The 15,062-nt window shown below is 37.4% G+C and overlaps 1 protein-coding gene and 1 long non-coding RNA gene across 3 annotated transcripts in view; one reads left to right on the forward strand and one right to left on the reverse strand.

Annotated features, from left to right (window-relative positions):
* Positions 1 to 15,062, forward strand: part of pcsk6 (proprotein convertase subtilisin/kexin type 6) — a 77,285-nt gene that overhangs the window by 49,632 nt on the left and 12,591 nt on the right. For both annotated transcript variants that reach the window (XM_082154302.1, XM_082154303.1), the window contains 4 exons: positions 4,801 to 4,937; positions 6,154 to 6,336; positions 11,217 to 11,319; positions 11,650 to 11,846. In XM_082154302.1, coding sequence (XP_082010428.1) covers positions 4,801 to 4,937; positions 6,154 to 6,336; positions 11,217 to 11,319; positions 11,650 to 11,846 — 620 coding nt within the window. The remainder of the gene's footprint in view (positions 1 to 4,800; positions 4,938 to 6,153; positions 6,337 to 11,216; positions 11,320 to 11,649; positions 11,847 to 15,062) is intronic.
* Positions 702 to 15,062, reverse strand: part of LOC309487554 — a 93,490-nt gene continuing 79,129 nt past the window's right edge. The window contains exon 2 of the long non-coding RNA XR_014201882.1: positions 702 to 2,430. This is a non-coding gene — a long non-coding RNA (uncharacterized lncRNA). The remainder of the gene's footprint in view (positions 2,431 to 15,062) is intronic.

The raw sequence follows: 15,062 nt of genomic DNA on the forward strand, positions 1-15,062 counted from the left end.
TTACCTGCATGTCATGTGACAATTAACTACTTTTAGTTTCCTGGAACTTGAGTGTCCCTCATACAAACACATGCACACTAACATGTTAATATCTTACTTTTAGCGTAGTGTATTCTAAAGGGGTCCACATGGGCTGACGGGCTTTGATCTGGCTGCTCTGGTTTCTGTCACACAGGAAGCTTCATCCTGTCGATCACACAGCAGTTTGATATCCTCTCTGTTGGCCTTGACGCTCTGTGCTCTCCAAATCTCTCTGCTCTCCGCTTCAGCGTAGTTTAGTATTCTCTTAGCAGTTTTCACCGCATGGTTATGATCCTGAGACTCATTCTCATAGCCCTCACGAATAAAGCTCTCGTTCTCAGCTGCTTTTGCTTCAGGATGCAGATTTTTACAGTGGCAACACAACACAGGACCAGAACAGTAAACAAAAATGTCAATAAAATCAAATATTCTGTGATTACTATTATTATTATTTTAAATCTTACATCGTTTTTTTTCTCTTGTTTTTGGAGGGTATTACACAACGTTTATTATGGAAAATGTGGGTCTTCAGACATTAAATGCAAAAAATGTCACTACAATCAAATCTATGTAAAATATTATAATAATATTATCTATATAAAATAGGCTGCAACAAAACAAAATGTGAAAAAAATGAAGAGGTCTAAGTACTTTCTGAATGCACTCTATTTATTTATTACTATTATTATTATTATTATTATTATTTAAAATCTTGCATAGTTTTTTTTCTTGGTTTTGGAGAAAATTACACAACTTTTATTGGGGGAAATGTGGCTAATCAGACATTGCCAAGAATGTGACTAAAATCAAATACATAAATAAAGCGTTTCAGCATAAGCCTGCAACAACAAAAAAATTGTTATTATGGGAAACGTGGCTCTTCAGACATGAAATGGCAAAAAATGTTTGGACAAATAAAATGCCACTGTCCGTAACAATGTCTGTCACTCTAGTTTGTCTATGTGAAAGTCCCTCGGTTCTCAATTGTTCTCAGAAAGCTTATTGTTTTGACGCTCCACGTCTTATTTACCGCATGGAGACAGAAGACCTGTCAGAATCCTCCCCTGCACAAACATCTCCCACAGAGCATCTGCTTTTGTGATAACAGACATGACAGCCTAATGGGGCTTCCCGCATTTGGAGAGTATTTATTAATGGCCAGGAGTCTCCCCGCTCTCCTGCTCTCTCACCCTGGGCTTTCAGTGCTAAGAGTCGAATTGTAGAGTTGATGGAGTGTCGTCCAAATTACGCCTGCGAAGTGCCAGGAAAGACATTTGCCTTGAATTATCGCTCCGGTTGGAGAAGGGATGCTGTGGTCGGGACCTCCCTTCATCTCGTTTATTCAACATGAACGCTGCCAGAGCCAAATGCAGTTCAGATTTACCATCTCCTTAAAGCGCACACCGCCTCGACTTGGTGGCGGGAGAAGAAAGACGCAAATGTAAATACTGTCCAAGTCTGTTAACAAGGGCCTTGAAAGGGCCAAGTTCAGAAATGGCTGCTTTGCAAAGCTCTCATTAGTAGTGTGATTGTGGACTGCTCAAGGGGAAGAAGTGTTTTTATCAGTATGAGTGCAGTTCAAAGGAAGCGCTAGGGGTCTGACAGCAGGCATGAGCAAATGTGAGCCGCCCTTTTGTTGATATCTGACACTTAGAGAGCAAGTTCATGCTGATCATAAGTAGCGATAAGAATAGGATGAGAAGAAAAAATACTGGAAACAAATGATTTTCATGATGTTTTGTTAATGGATCTTAAATGTTTGTATTCATGCTATGACTTACCTTTTCTGCTGACATCACCCAGGCCCCATAAGATATTAGCTATGCCTATGAACCTATTACCCTGTGAACCTAATAGCTTTTAGTCATTGTTTTTGGTTACTGTTAAAGGTAATGCATTTTTTCCAACCATACCAATAGTTAAATAATTGAATGGCGGTTAATTGAATGAATAATTGCAGTTCCTCCTGTAGATTTTGTTTATTTTTCAGTTTTTCACAGGTGTTTTCCCCATATATTGAATTACACATCACATTGTGTTTGGTTTTAGGGTTAAATTAAATGTCTATTAATTTAACGGATAATGTGCTGGCAGAAAATTACCAGTACTTTCTTTTCTTGCAGTGTGTGTGTATGTGCAGTATATACACGTACATAAAAATGAATTTGTGCATATTGTGGAATGGATGTAATTATTATGCTTTACACTTAAGGCTGAAAAGTAGGTTTGGATTTTATTTATTTAAGGGTGTAACCCATACACAAAAGAAATATATTTGAAATATATTTCTTTTGTGTATGGGAAGACCAACTATCGGTCCAAATTGACGGTCTCCAATAATACGGGTGAAGGTTTTTGCGTGTGGCAAAGTAATTTGATTAAATGAAATACATTTTTTCAGTGTATTACCTCGTTATTTCATCTGACTCCATAAATGAAAATGTCTGTGCATCATTAAATGTGAGCGAATGTTTGACTACTCTTTACTGAAAATAATGTCAGTTAGAATAAAATCAAATGTTTACAATTTATTATGTCAGGTAAATGTATCATGCCAATTTCATAATCAGTTCAAAGATAATAGATGCAAAACATCAAATGCTCTGAAATAAAGAGAGAAGATGCGAACCTTGACATTAAAAATACATGATGCAAAGTGTTTTGCATACACTTCACATCACAGGCTGATCTGGGTTACAGAATCGCCCTGAGCCTCTTGTTGTATTTCATTATATAGACAGAAACATCTGTTAACAATGGGAATTTGCATTCAGAGTTTACACCTTTTGAGAGCAGGAGGCCATTTGCCTGGAAGACCCACCCTCCTTTGTGTGCAATTTATCTCTAAACTCTTAAACTTTATTACCTTTTGTTTTACTTCTTTGGGAACGAGACCTTTGTACCTTTTACAAAGACATTTAGTAAGGTAGACATTTTAAATGATACCAAACATGTGTAATACTGTATGATAATTATTCACATTAAACTATATTGATTCTTGGGTGAATTTTGGTGATCTCAGCATGAGAGAGAAGGAATGGGGGAAGAGGGAAAGTAATGTAGATTAGGATGATTCTGAGGTGAGACTTGCGTCTCGAATGGTGCACAAGAGTGAGTTCAAATGTTCATTTGCTTTGTTCTCTAGTTCTTCCAGTTTCTCCAGTCTTACAAGGGAAATAGTTAATGGTCTATGAATCATACATTTTCATGCAAGGAAAAAGGGAAATGCAAATAAAAAAATATATAAATTCTGTCATCATTTAGCAAATGTTGTTCCAATTCTGTATGATTTCTCTATATGAAATGTGACAAGATATTTTGAGATGTTTCTGTTTTTTTCTCTCCATAAAAGTCAATGGGATCCAGTGTTGTTTGGTTCCAAACCAAACAACTTTTCTTCAAAATATCTTCTGTGCTCCGCAGAAGAAAGTAAGTCATACAGGTTTGGAACAACATGAGGGTGAATAAATGATGACAAAATTTATATTTTTGGGTGGAGTACCCCTGTAATGTCAAGACCACAGACCACAGACTCTGACTTGTCCCTCAGTTGGTAAAGATAAACTGGAAAATGTATTTACAGTAATACACCTACAATGTAACATAATCTGTCTGACCTGAGCAAAGTTTATAGCACTACGTCGCACCAGCTGCTCCGAGCTCACACAAACAGAGCCAAAGCATCCATCTGCTCAATCACCATGATGCAGTGATGTGACGTCGACTCATGCTTCACAGGTGCAAACACAAATCAGGCTCATGGACTCGTTCCCAGTCAACCCTGCTGCACAGCGCCAGCATGTGATTGTGATTTTGTTTTAGATGACGAGGAGCACATTTGTTTTTGATCTTTTTGCACACTAATTAATTGACTGAAGTAAAGGATATTTCTTCAGAGGCTGAGGTTTAAATTGATCAAACATGCTCAGTTTAACTGTTTTTTGTTTTCCTTTTTGTGTGTGTTTTTTTAATATTTTTTTTTATTGCGTTAACCACAAACATTAATGTGATACTGAAAGCCAGTTAATTGGAATGGATACCTCATCAAAAAAAAAGTTACCTCCATAAAGGTAACATGGTGTCAGGCTAATTTGCATATCCATTCTGATAGTGTGCGCATCAGAAAACCATTCATAAAGCAGTTCTGCTTCTCAATTCTTGCCAAAACTACTGCAAAATGTTAAATTCATTCAAGTTTATTTCAAAACTACTAACACTTTACAATAAGGTTCCATTTTTTTGTTAATTTAACTAACATGAACTAACAATGGAAAAATACTTCTAAAGCATACATTTTATCAATCTTATTAAATCTTGTTAATTTCAACATTTACTAACACTTTAAAATCAAAATTTACCTTAACAAAGATTATTAAATAGTGTAACAAATGTATTTATTGTTGTTTGTTAATGCACTAATGGGAAATTATTGTAAAGTGTTACCAATAAATGTACATTTATTTGAATAAATGTAAACAATTAAAATGTATTACAATTGAATACATTTAAATTATACAATTAAAATGTAATGTATGCATCTGCATATTAGTAAGAAATTGATTTAAACAACAGTTAATTTAATAACTATAGATCGTTGCATTTATTTAGCATACATTTTTGAGGATGTTCAGACTTACTCCTCTGAAGGATCAAAACTGGAAATTATGTGCAGTTACCAGTGATGCAGAAATGAGAGATGACTTTCTTTATTTTCATTATCCTCTTTTGCTTTCCTCTTCTTTCTAAAACATTCACCACTCTGTTTCTTCTGCCTTCCAGATTGTTTGATAGCTCCAACGAGGGCTTCAGGAACTGGGAGTTCATGACGGTGCATTGCTGGGGGGAAAAAGCGGAGGGCACGTGGACCCTGGAGATAACGGACTCGCCCTCTCAGCTACGTAACCCGGAGGTGTTGGGTAAGGAATGAATGGAGGAATAAAGTTCAGACTGAATGTGCTTCCAGTGCAGACAACCAGTGTGGTGCAATGCCAATCATATCTAGTCTAGACAGTGTAATCCTAAAACATGTAATGTTGCCGTTTGAGCATACGCAACATCTGCAAAGTTATGCAACGTTCAAAGTTCAAAGCAAAGGAAAATATTTGCATTTAAAGAAATCGTTTTTTTAAGGACTACAACAAACGGCTGGTAGTGACTACACAACATTCCTCCCGGGTTAGTGACATCACTAACCCTACAATTTACATAAACCCTGCCCCCGGTTTAGTTGTTTAGTAGAGCACATTTGTGAGTCTGCTTAAGCTGTCGCATCCGTCTTTTCACATGCAATACAGTACGTAACACAACTGCAATATCATGTCACTGTAGGCATCTTACAACAGTTTCCACACGAGCAACTTATAGATTATCATGACAGAATATGCTAATCAATGACTTGAAGATAGTTAACTCCACATCAGCTACATAAATTCATCAACTAACCATTCAGAAACGTCCTGTTGCATTCTACATGTTGTCACTTCTTCTTGAATCTCTCCATCATTGTCAGTTTAAACATAAAAGGCAGAACAGTTTCTGACATAGTACTTGTCTGCGTGAGGTAATCGGAGCTGCTAACACACAAACAAGAGCTTTATAAGCTCCGCCCTCTGTGCCGGGAGCAGAAGCTCATTTGCATTTAAAGGGACACACACGAAACAACACGTTTTTACTGACCCTCAAAAAGGGACAACTTTAACATGCTGTAAAAAAAATTCTGTGGGGTATTTTGAGCTAAAACTTCACATACACACTCTGGGGACAACAGAGACTTATTTTACATATTGTAAAAAGGGGCATTATACCACCCCTTTAAAACCTTAGTAAACTACGTTGCTGTTTCAATGGGCAGCTGATTTCTTAGGCAGCATCCTAATGAAATTGTAAACTCATAAGCCGTACCAGACTTTTGTCCATCTTTTTTTGTGTGTGTGCGCTTATTTGGAATTGTTTGCATTCTTGTGCTTGCATCAAGTATGTTTCTGATTTAAATGAATGACATTTTTTACTTTCTTTGAGACCTGCTACAGATTAAAGTTGTTTTTTCCTCTGTTTCTCATCAGGATTGATGTGATTCATTGTAATGCGTAACATACTTATTTTTTTTGTTTCTTGCTCTTTCTTCTCTCTCAGGTAAGCTGAAAGAGTGGACGCTAATCCTTCACGGCTCGTCTGAACACCCCTACCAAACTCAGGGTTCCCAACACTCTCGTTCCAGGATGCTGGAAATTCCTACAGCAGGCAAGGAGCTGAAAACCCCAGATTCTGTGCCAGGAGCTCCTGAGCATGAAGAGGAGGAAGAGGAGGAATATAATGGTACTCTCAGTAATACCTAGACAAGTTAAGAAGTTTGGGGTCGGTAAGATTTTTCTATTTGTAATCTTATGCTCGCCAAGGCTGCATTTATTGGATCAAAAATACAGTAAAAATGGTGAAATAACAAGCTGAATTTTTTTTGCATCATTACTCCAGTCTTTAGTGTCACATAATCCTTGACAAATCATTCTAATTATTGATGTCTGGTTCGTGAACCAAATCAGACAGAATCGTTCTAAACCGTTCACATCTTGAGTCAGCACTGATCCACAAGTTACTAAAGTTTCTCACCATCGGATGTGCCTGACAGTCACTCGGACTCAAAATAATTCAAGATCCCGGATTACTTGTTACTCTAACTGTACCCTGAACTAAGACATGCTGTGCTGAGAGAACTGATGAGCTTGAGCTGCTGATACTGAGCATGCATGTACAAACAAACAGTACACACACTGCTACAGCGCTTCTCGAGTCAAGAGGTGTGTTTGACTTGAAGCGGCCCTGCGTAGACCGATTGGTGTATGACATCAAAGTACCGCCGAGAGAGATTAGAGAGCAGACGGCTCTGTATGCTTTCGAATTGCTCTCATGTACTTTGATGTCATACACCAATCGGTCTGAGCTAGAGTTCTCAACGGGCCTGAAAATTACAACCCGACCCGACCCGGCCCGTGGCTTTTAAAGCCCGTACCCAATGTAACCCGACACATCAACATGAATTATCTGACCGAACCCGGCCCGCGGATTATAAACGGATCAACGCATTTTTTTTTTCTCATACACGTATTATCATGTCCAGCAGACGGGAATTCAAATCAACCTTTAATGTTCACGCCTTTTAACAATACAAACAACTGAAACAATAAACTTTAAATATATAAATAGGCTATATAAACACAATAATAAATAAAAAGAACTCAAACATGTACCCAGCCAGCGGGCGGGCTACTTTTCACACCACACAATTTTTGAAGAGTTTTTAAACAAAATAGGCCTAGCCTACAAACATAATCGTATGCTTACTTTTATTTACTTTTCACCAACTCCATCTTCTTCTCCAGGCCAGGCTAAAGGCGTGCACGCAGCGGCGTCAGGTCTGCCTCCGCCCGAGCATGATGCACGTTGCACGCAGTAGCCAGCCTTTCTTTACGGTGCGATGATTAATACATTTTTTTTTTTTTTTTTCACTGAGCGGAAAAGATTAAGCCCGACGTCCGACCCGACCCGACCCGAGTCATTTGTTTATATTTTCGACCCGAACCCGCGGGTCCCGTCGGGTTTGTCGGGCCGACCCGACCCGTTGAGATCTCTAGTCTGAGCAGGGCCTCTTCAAGTCAAACACACCTAAGAATAGGTTGCAGCAATTTTCAAATCACCAGAACGCTGAACCAAGAATGGTTTCTTTCGGACAAATCCGGCTTACTGAAAACCGATGAGCTGGTGATACTGAACATGTGTGACAGCACTGTCTGAACCAAACTGTTTCTTTCGGACAAATGATGCTGTGCTGATACTGTGACATAAATGAGGGAGCGAATTGGGGGAAATGTAAGTTTATTTAATAACAAATATATGTACTGAAATATGCATAGTAACTGGCTATATTAAACAACATATTTATTAAAACATGCAACATCTGTTCAGTCAAAACATGTAAATGAATTTTACTATTGACTATTGTGTATGCAGGTTATATATTAAGTTTTTATGAGGTGGATCATGGTTTCTGTAAAAAGCTGATGAAGACTAGTTTATTCACTTTATGGGCCCTATTTTAACGATCTGAAACGCAAGTGTCAAGCGCAAAGCGCAAGAAAACTTTGTGGGCGGGTCTCGGGCGCTGTTGCTATTTTCCCGGCAGGATAAATCCCTCTTGCGCCCGGCGCAAATCTGAAAGGGGTTGGTCTGAAGTAGCTTCATTATTCATAGGTGTGGTTTGGGCGTAACGTGAAATAAACCAATCAGAGCGACATCTCACATTCCCTTTAAGAGCAGGCGCGCTTGTTCTAAAGCAGATTCCTATTATAACGGCGGATTTGCCAGACGCGCGCCAGGAGCGGTTCACAGCCGAGGAGAGCAACGTTCTCGTCAGGGACATTGGGGATGGAGAAACACACCCAAATTAACTTTGGTTAAACAGGCGTATGATAATTTGGGTAAATGTGTAAGCTAGATGTATGCTTTTATAATAAATTGTCTGTCTATCTATCTATCTATCTATCTATCTATCTATCGTAATAATGTATGATTTGCAAAAATGAAAACTGCTGCTTCTGTGTAGATGAGAGAATCAAAGTGCACGTTGTGCACACGCTACATTGATTATGGCCAAGCATGCGCCCTTAAAATAGCATATGAATAACATGCGCAACGCGCCACTTACTTTAACCCTTTCATGCATGAATTATGATACCCTCAGTCAGGATTTTTTTCCTATGTGTTTTTATTGCTCTTAGGGCATGAAAAACAAGAATTGATTTTTATTTTATTTTTTTACAAATTTTTCAAAGAGATCTTCAGATGTCCACTTGAGTGGACAGCATGCGGTTGGTTTAAACTGAAGATATACTGTATTAAATATAAGACAATAATCAAACAGATAAAGTATGTGAATTTAACAAACTAATCAATGCAATTATATCAAATAATGTGAAAACTATAAAATATATACAAAAAATATAAATGAAAAATATTGCAATGGCTTCATACAACTTCATACAAGTTGCACTTTGCGTATCTTTGATATCAGAACATGAGGACGTGATTCCATCAGAATTTTCTACAGCCTGTCAAGGTACAACTGTGGAAACCACTCAGATGCTCCCTCCAGTGCACCAGAGTATGGAGATTTACCCTTATTAGCTGATAATTCTGATTATGTTCAAGATGGACATGCACATTTCTATCATAGCCCTCCTCTGAGAAAACCTAGCGATACGTTTTTTCAATCTCATCTGAAATGATCAGTGTTGGGGGTAACGCATTACAAGTAACATGCATAACGCATTCAGATTACTTTTTTGATGTTACAAGTAAAGTAATGTGTTACAAGTAACATGCATTACCTAATCAGATTACTTTTTGATCTAACAAGTAATTAACTACAAGTAATATGCATTACCTAATCAGATTACTTTTTGATGTAACGAGTAAAGAAACGCATTACAAGTAACATGCATTACGTAATCAGATTACTTTTTGATGTTATGAGTAAAAAAACACATTACAATAACGCACATTACATAATCAGATTACTTTTTGATGTTATGAGAAAGGAAACGCATTACAAGTAACATGCATTATGTAATCAGATTACTTTTTGATGTTATGAGTAAAAAATGCATTACAATAACATGCATTATAAAATCAGATTACTTTTTGATCTAACAAGTAAAGTAATGCATTACAAGTGTCATACATTATGTAATCACATGACTTTTTTCGATGTCAATGAAAATTACATTCTAATAATACAAATACATTTATTTACAGTAGAAAAAGTCAATGCATATTAAGTTTTTAAGTTTTAAATTTCAAAAACAATATTCACATTATAATTATGAATTGTATCTGAAATATAGCCATTGCATGCATGACGTCCACTACAGTGGACATGTGATTAATCAGAGTTTTCTCTCAATCTAAAATCAAAACTTGGAAAATTTTACTGTGATATGACTCATTAGATATTGCTTTATGCTGCAATATTTTTTTTACCTACAAGAGTCTCCTAGGATAGAAGGAATGGGTGGATATTCTGGAGCAACTTGGCATGTCTGACTGACCCTTGGCCATCTTGGTTTGGAGGGGGAAAAAATCGAAACACAAAGGCTTGCCACTTGATTGCAATTTATAGGATGATGCACCAGGGTCCAATGAAGAGATTGATGTGCAACTTTGCCATAAAAACCCGTGCAAATTCAAGAAAATGCTTTTTTAATAGCTGTCCACTGTAGTGACCACTATGCGTGAACTATTTTTTCCTGGTTAGTGGCGCAATTGTTTTCTAAACCTGCAAAATAGCATGAGGGAACGTTTGTGTCTCCTCTTTGCGCTGAACCGCCCCCGGGAGCGCAAGTGTATTTCCTAACTTACCGACGTGCGTCTGAGGAGGGAAAAGTCCGCTTTGCGCGGGTGCAAAATAGGAATGATACATGCGTCGGTGTACAAAGTCAATTGCGCTGGGTGCAAGACAGGGCCCTATATCTTTTAGATTTAAAACATCCACGTTTGCACATCAGTGCCTGTATTGGGTGCTTTAGTTGGAAACCTTAAATGCAAGAAACTTGATGATGATGATTATACAAATTACTTTATTTAAATGTGTTTGAGTGTATTTTCATCCATCGGTATGATAGAATTGACGTTATTACGTCACTGTGTGATTGACGTCATTCCTGGGGATGTAAAAGAACTGGTGAACCAGTTTATTAAAACAAACTGTCTGGAAGAACCAGTTCGGAAAAGAACCAGACTTCACATCACTAATTCTAATATGCTGATTTGCTGCTCTGGAAACATTTCTTACTATTATCAATGTTGAAAGCAGTTGTGCTACATGTCTGTGGAAACACAGTGATACATTTTTTCAAGATGAATTTTTTTTTTTGATGAATAGAAAGTTCAAAAGAACATAATTTATTTGAAATAGAAATCTGTTCTAACATTATAAATATCTTTACTGTCACTTTTGATCAAATTAATGCATCCATGTTAAATTAAAGTATTAATTCATTCAAAAAACTTACTGATCACAAACTTTTGGACGGTAGTGTATATATAATGGACTGAAAAGAAGTTGAATGTTAATAATAAAAACAAAAACTAGTAATAACAAATATAAGTTACATGAAATATATTTGTTTGTCATTATATTTCAGGTCCATGTCATCATGAATGTGGAGATCAGGGCTGCGATGGGCCGGACGCTGATCATTGCCTCAACTGCATTCACTTCAGTCTGGGCAGCCTCAAAACTGGCAGGTAAAGCTGTCGTCTAGAATGAGGAAAATTATATTTATACTGTTTTTAGTGTTAGATAGTTGTGGGCAGAATGTCCAAATTAGTCCAAATGTCCAAAGTCATGGTATATAAGTATTTCAAAATACTAATTTTAAATACTCACAAGTGTTTCCCACTTAAAATATCATGGTACTATAGCATAATGGTACTTTATAAATGTACTTAAGCAAAATAGTCAACTATATATTGAGAATATACAGTATATTAGTTTCGAAATTTATTTTTGCTTTCCCCATTTTCAAATAGATTTATTCTTCCCTCATTTTTCTTCATCTCTTGTCCTCCGCATAGGACGTGTGTTAGTCACTGTCCACTGGGCTACTTTGAGGACGAAGAGGCCCGTAGATGTCGTCGCTGTAACAGAGGCTGTGAGAAATGTGTCGGTCGTGGACCGAATGAGTGCAGATCTTGCCGTAGAGGTCTTTATTTCTACTCAAAGGAGAGCACCTGTGTGGAAACCTGTCCCACTGGTTGTTTCAATGACGAGGGTGAGTACAACAAAGATGGGACTCTCCATAGTTGCATTGCATTTATGTGTTTATTGAGCTGAACTTTCTGAATTACCATGTGTCCAATAAATTAGGTGTAGGATTTACTTTGAAACCATTTTCATTCAGATTTTGCTAGTAAATTTCACAACGAATTACAAAGAAATGATAAAACATTGAATTAAATGTGAAATTAAAGGTACAATATGCAAGAATTTTTGCCGCTAGAGGGCGCTACATTCCAAACAACAACAACGGCGTAGCTTGATGACGATGTGAAGGAGCGTGGAATGATGGGAACTGTCGTTTTAAACTCCACCGTGGATGTAAATCAGTCAGACGGGAATCGAAAAATCATGTTCATGGATGAGGCTAAGTTCTATTTTTATAAATGTTGCGTTTAATGACATGGTTTTTGTGGCGAGGGGGGCGTGGTTCAGCGCGGTCTGTGATGGGAGAGAAAAGAGACGAGCAAGTAGGTCAAGTGCAAATGCACCTGTGTCTTATTGCAGTGATCGGCGTGGAGAGACCGCTTATAAGCCGCGCTGGAACGAGAGAGAGACTGGGGAGAAAATTGGACGCAGAGGAAGAAAACCGGTGGATCCGAGCTCTCATTTTTGAACTGTTTTGTGCCGTCGCGGTTGCCACAGTGAATGCGCGTTGTGCGCGGCTTTTGTTTGTTTTGCTTTATTTTAATAAAGTACGAGTCCCAGTCACGACGACGCGTCTCCTTCCTTCCTGACTCTTAAACCTCATCACACTTTTATTTCATTAAAATGAATTAACCGCAAGAAAAGTAAGGTTTAATACTTCATAGATGTTACTGTATTTGTTGAATTCATTGTTGTGATAACGCTGCGCAGTTTTACATGTTCTAAACAATTGTTGTAAAAGTACATTCGAACATGCCCACATCATTTGCCAAAATACTGATTAATCTTTATGTATAACACATGCTATGTTTATTTACATGGCCATAAACACCAGACGTGATAAACAATGTCAATAAACTAAACACAAATCTAAAGCAATAATACTTTCCTTACATAAACATAACTATTACCGAATGCTACATTTGGAAAATATAAAATTAAGCATGCTTTGTCGACAGAACCAGCTGCAATCGGTAAAGAATAATTGTGTACCATAACGACTGCAAGAAACAAGCTAAAGTTTGTAGCTTGATAGACGCTACAACTACAACTTCCGCATTTGTCCAGGACTCCACGCAGTACGAGCGGAAACCGAGGGTGACGCGGATATGACGCAATTGACTGGCGACTCCCAGCTCCCCCCTGCTCTAACGCCTAACTAACGCGAAACTAACGTTTCCTTGGTTAAAATCGCAATTTTCTCACGATTTAAAAATTGTTGGAAACATTTGGGATATTGTAAGTAATCAACTTAACAAAATATATAACACTGGCCTTGAGATTTGGGGATATTTTAATGCAAAATTCTTACATATTGTACCTTTAAGTAGAAAGACTGAAATCGACAGAAAGACTCCTATAATCCTTTAATGTTTTTTACAGTGCACCAACAAGAATGTCAGTGGTCTGTCAAATTAAGAAAACGCCTGTAAAGGTGTAGAAATAACCTTTTTTTAAGGAGAAATATGTACATTTTTGCTTTTTTATTTTTTTACATTAAGGGTCATTTGAGGTCATGAGGTCATTTTCCATTTATTTCCATATATTGATTTAACAGGTGCTGTTAAACTAAAGCGACTTACAAATAAGAAACATCATAAGCGATTAATCATAGAAGAGCCAACAATACATACTAAAGGTTAGACAGAGACCTGGAGAGGCCTATAACCCACGGTCTCTCTCACACACTTGGAGTCAATTGGTGGAGGATTGGTGATGATCTGGTGGTTCTTCAGTAAGGCTAGAATCGGGCAGATACATCTTTGAGAATGATGCATAACTCAAGCCACGTACAAGATTATTCTGAAGGAAAAGTCTCACCAGCCACTTTATTAGGTACACTTTGCTAGTACCGGGTTGGATCCCCTTTTGCCTTCAGAACTTCCTGAATTCTTCGTGGTATAAATTTAACAAGGTGCTGGGAACATATCACCCACACCATTACACCACCCCCAGCCTGAACCGTTGATACAAGGAAGGATGGATTCATGCTTTCATGTTGTTTACACCAAATTCTCAACCTACCATCTAAATGTCTCAGCAGAAATCAAGACTCATCAGACCAGGCAATGTTTTTCCAATCTTCTATTGTCCAATTTTGGTGAGCCTGTGCGAATTGCCGCTTCAGTTCCCTGTTTAGCTGACAGGAGTGTTCCCCGGTATGATCTTCTGCTGTTGTAGTCCATCTGCTTCAAGGCTCAATGTGTTGTGCGCTCAGAGATGCTCTTCTGCAGATCTCGGTTGTAATGAGTGCTTTTTTAAGTTACTGTTGCCTTTCAGCTTGAACCATTTAAAAAGAATCATTATATATTTAATTCATACAATGAAGACTAAGCAGTGTTTTATTTTTTACTTTTTATTTTCCAATTTCTGTTGTTAAATAAACCTTATGTAGGCCTACCTGAAACCCTAAACCATCTGGTTTACACTGACGTCAAAATAACACTTACTTTTTATGGAGCTAATGTTACAGTAAAACACAGATGTTCACTTTCAGAAGTTGTGGGTATGCTTTCTTCTCACAAAAAGAATGTGAAACATGTATGTTGGTTATATCAATTTACATTTTTAAACATAATTTGAATTTATTTTACACACTTAAAGCACTATCGTATCGAATATCTCATTATATAATGAGTTATCGCAATCGTATTTTTCTTCAATATTGTGCATCCCTAATATATAAATATATATATAATTAAAGAACATCTGGAACTTGCTAATGATGCTTTAAAGAAAATAGTTCACCTAAACATAAAAATAATGATGTTAAAACTATGAGCAGATTTTACAGGTTTGGAACGACATGAGGGTGAATAAATTTATTATCATCTTCCTTTAAAATACTGCCTATATAATCACAAAACAGAACATGTTTGCATCAGTCAGCACTGAAGCGTGGCGGCCCATGGGCACAGAGCAAAAGAATAGCGTCGTTTACGTCTTTCTGACTAATTTCTGGGTTTATTGTCCCTTGTTGTTTCCATCTTGTTGATAACAGATGCTGGGATGGAGATGTGCTCTAGTTATCTCCACAAATCAGCTTGTTGATTGAACGTCTTTC

The sequence above is a fragment of the Leuciscus leuciscus genome (genome assembly GCF_965113295.1).
Source record: "Leuciscus leuciscus genome assembly, chromosome: 2".
NCBI classification, from domain to species: domain Eukaryota; kingdom Metazoa; phylum Chordata; class Actinopteri; order Cypriniformes; family Leuciscidae; genus Leuciscus; species Leuciscus leuciscus.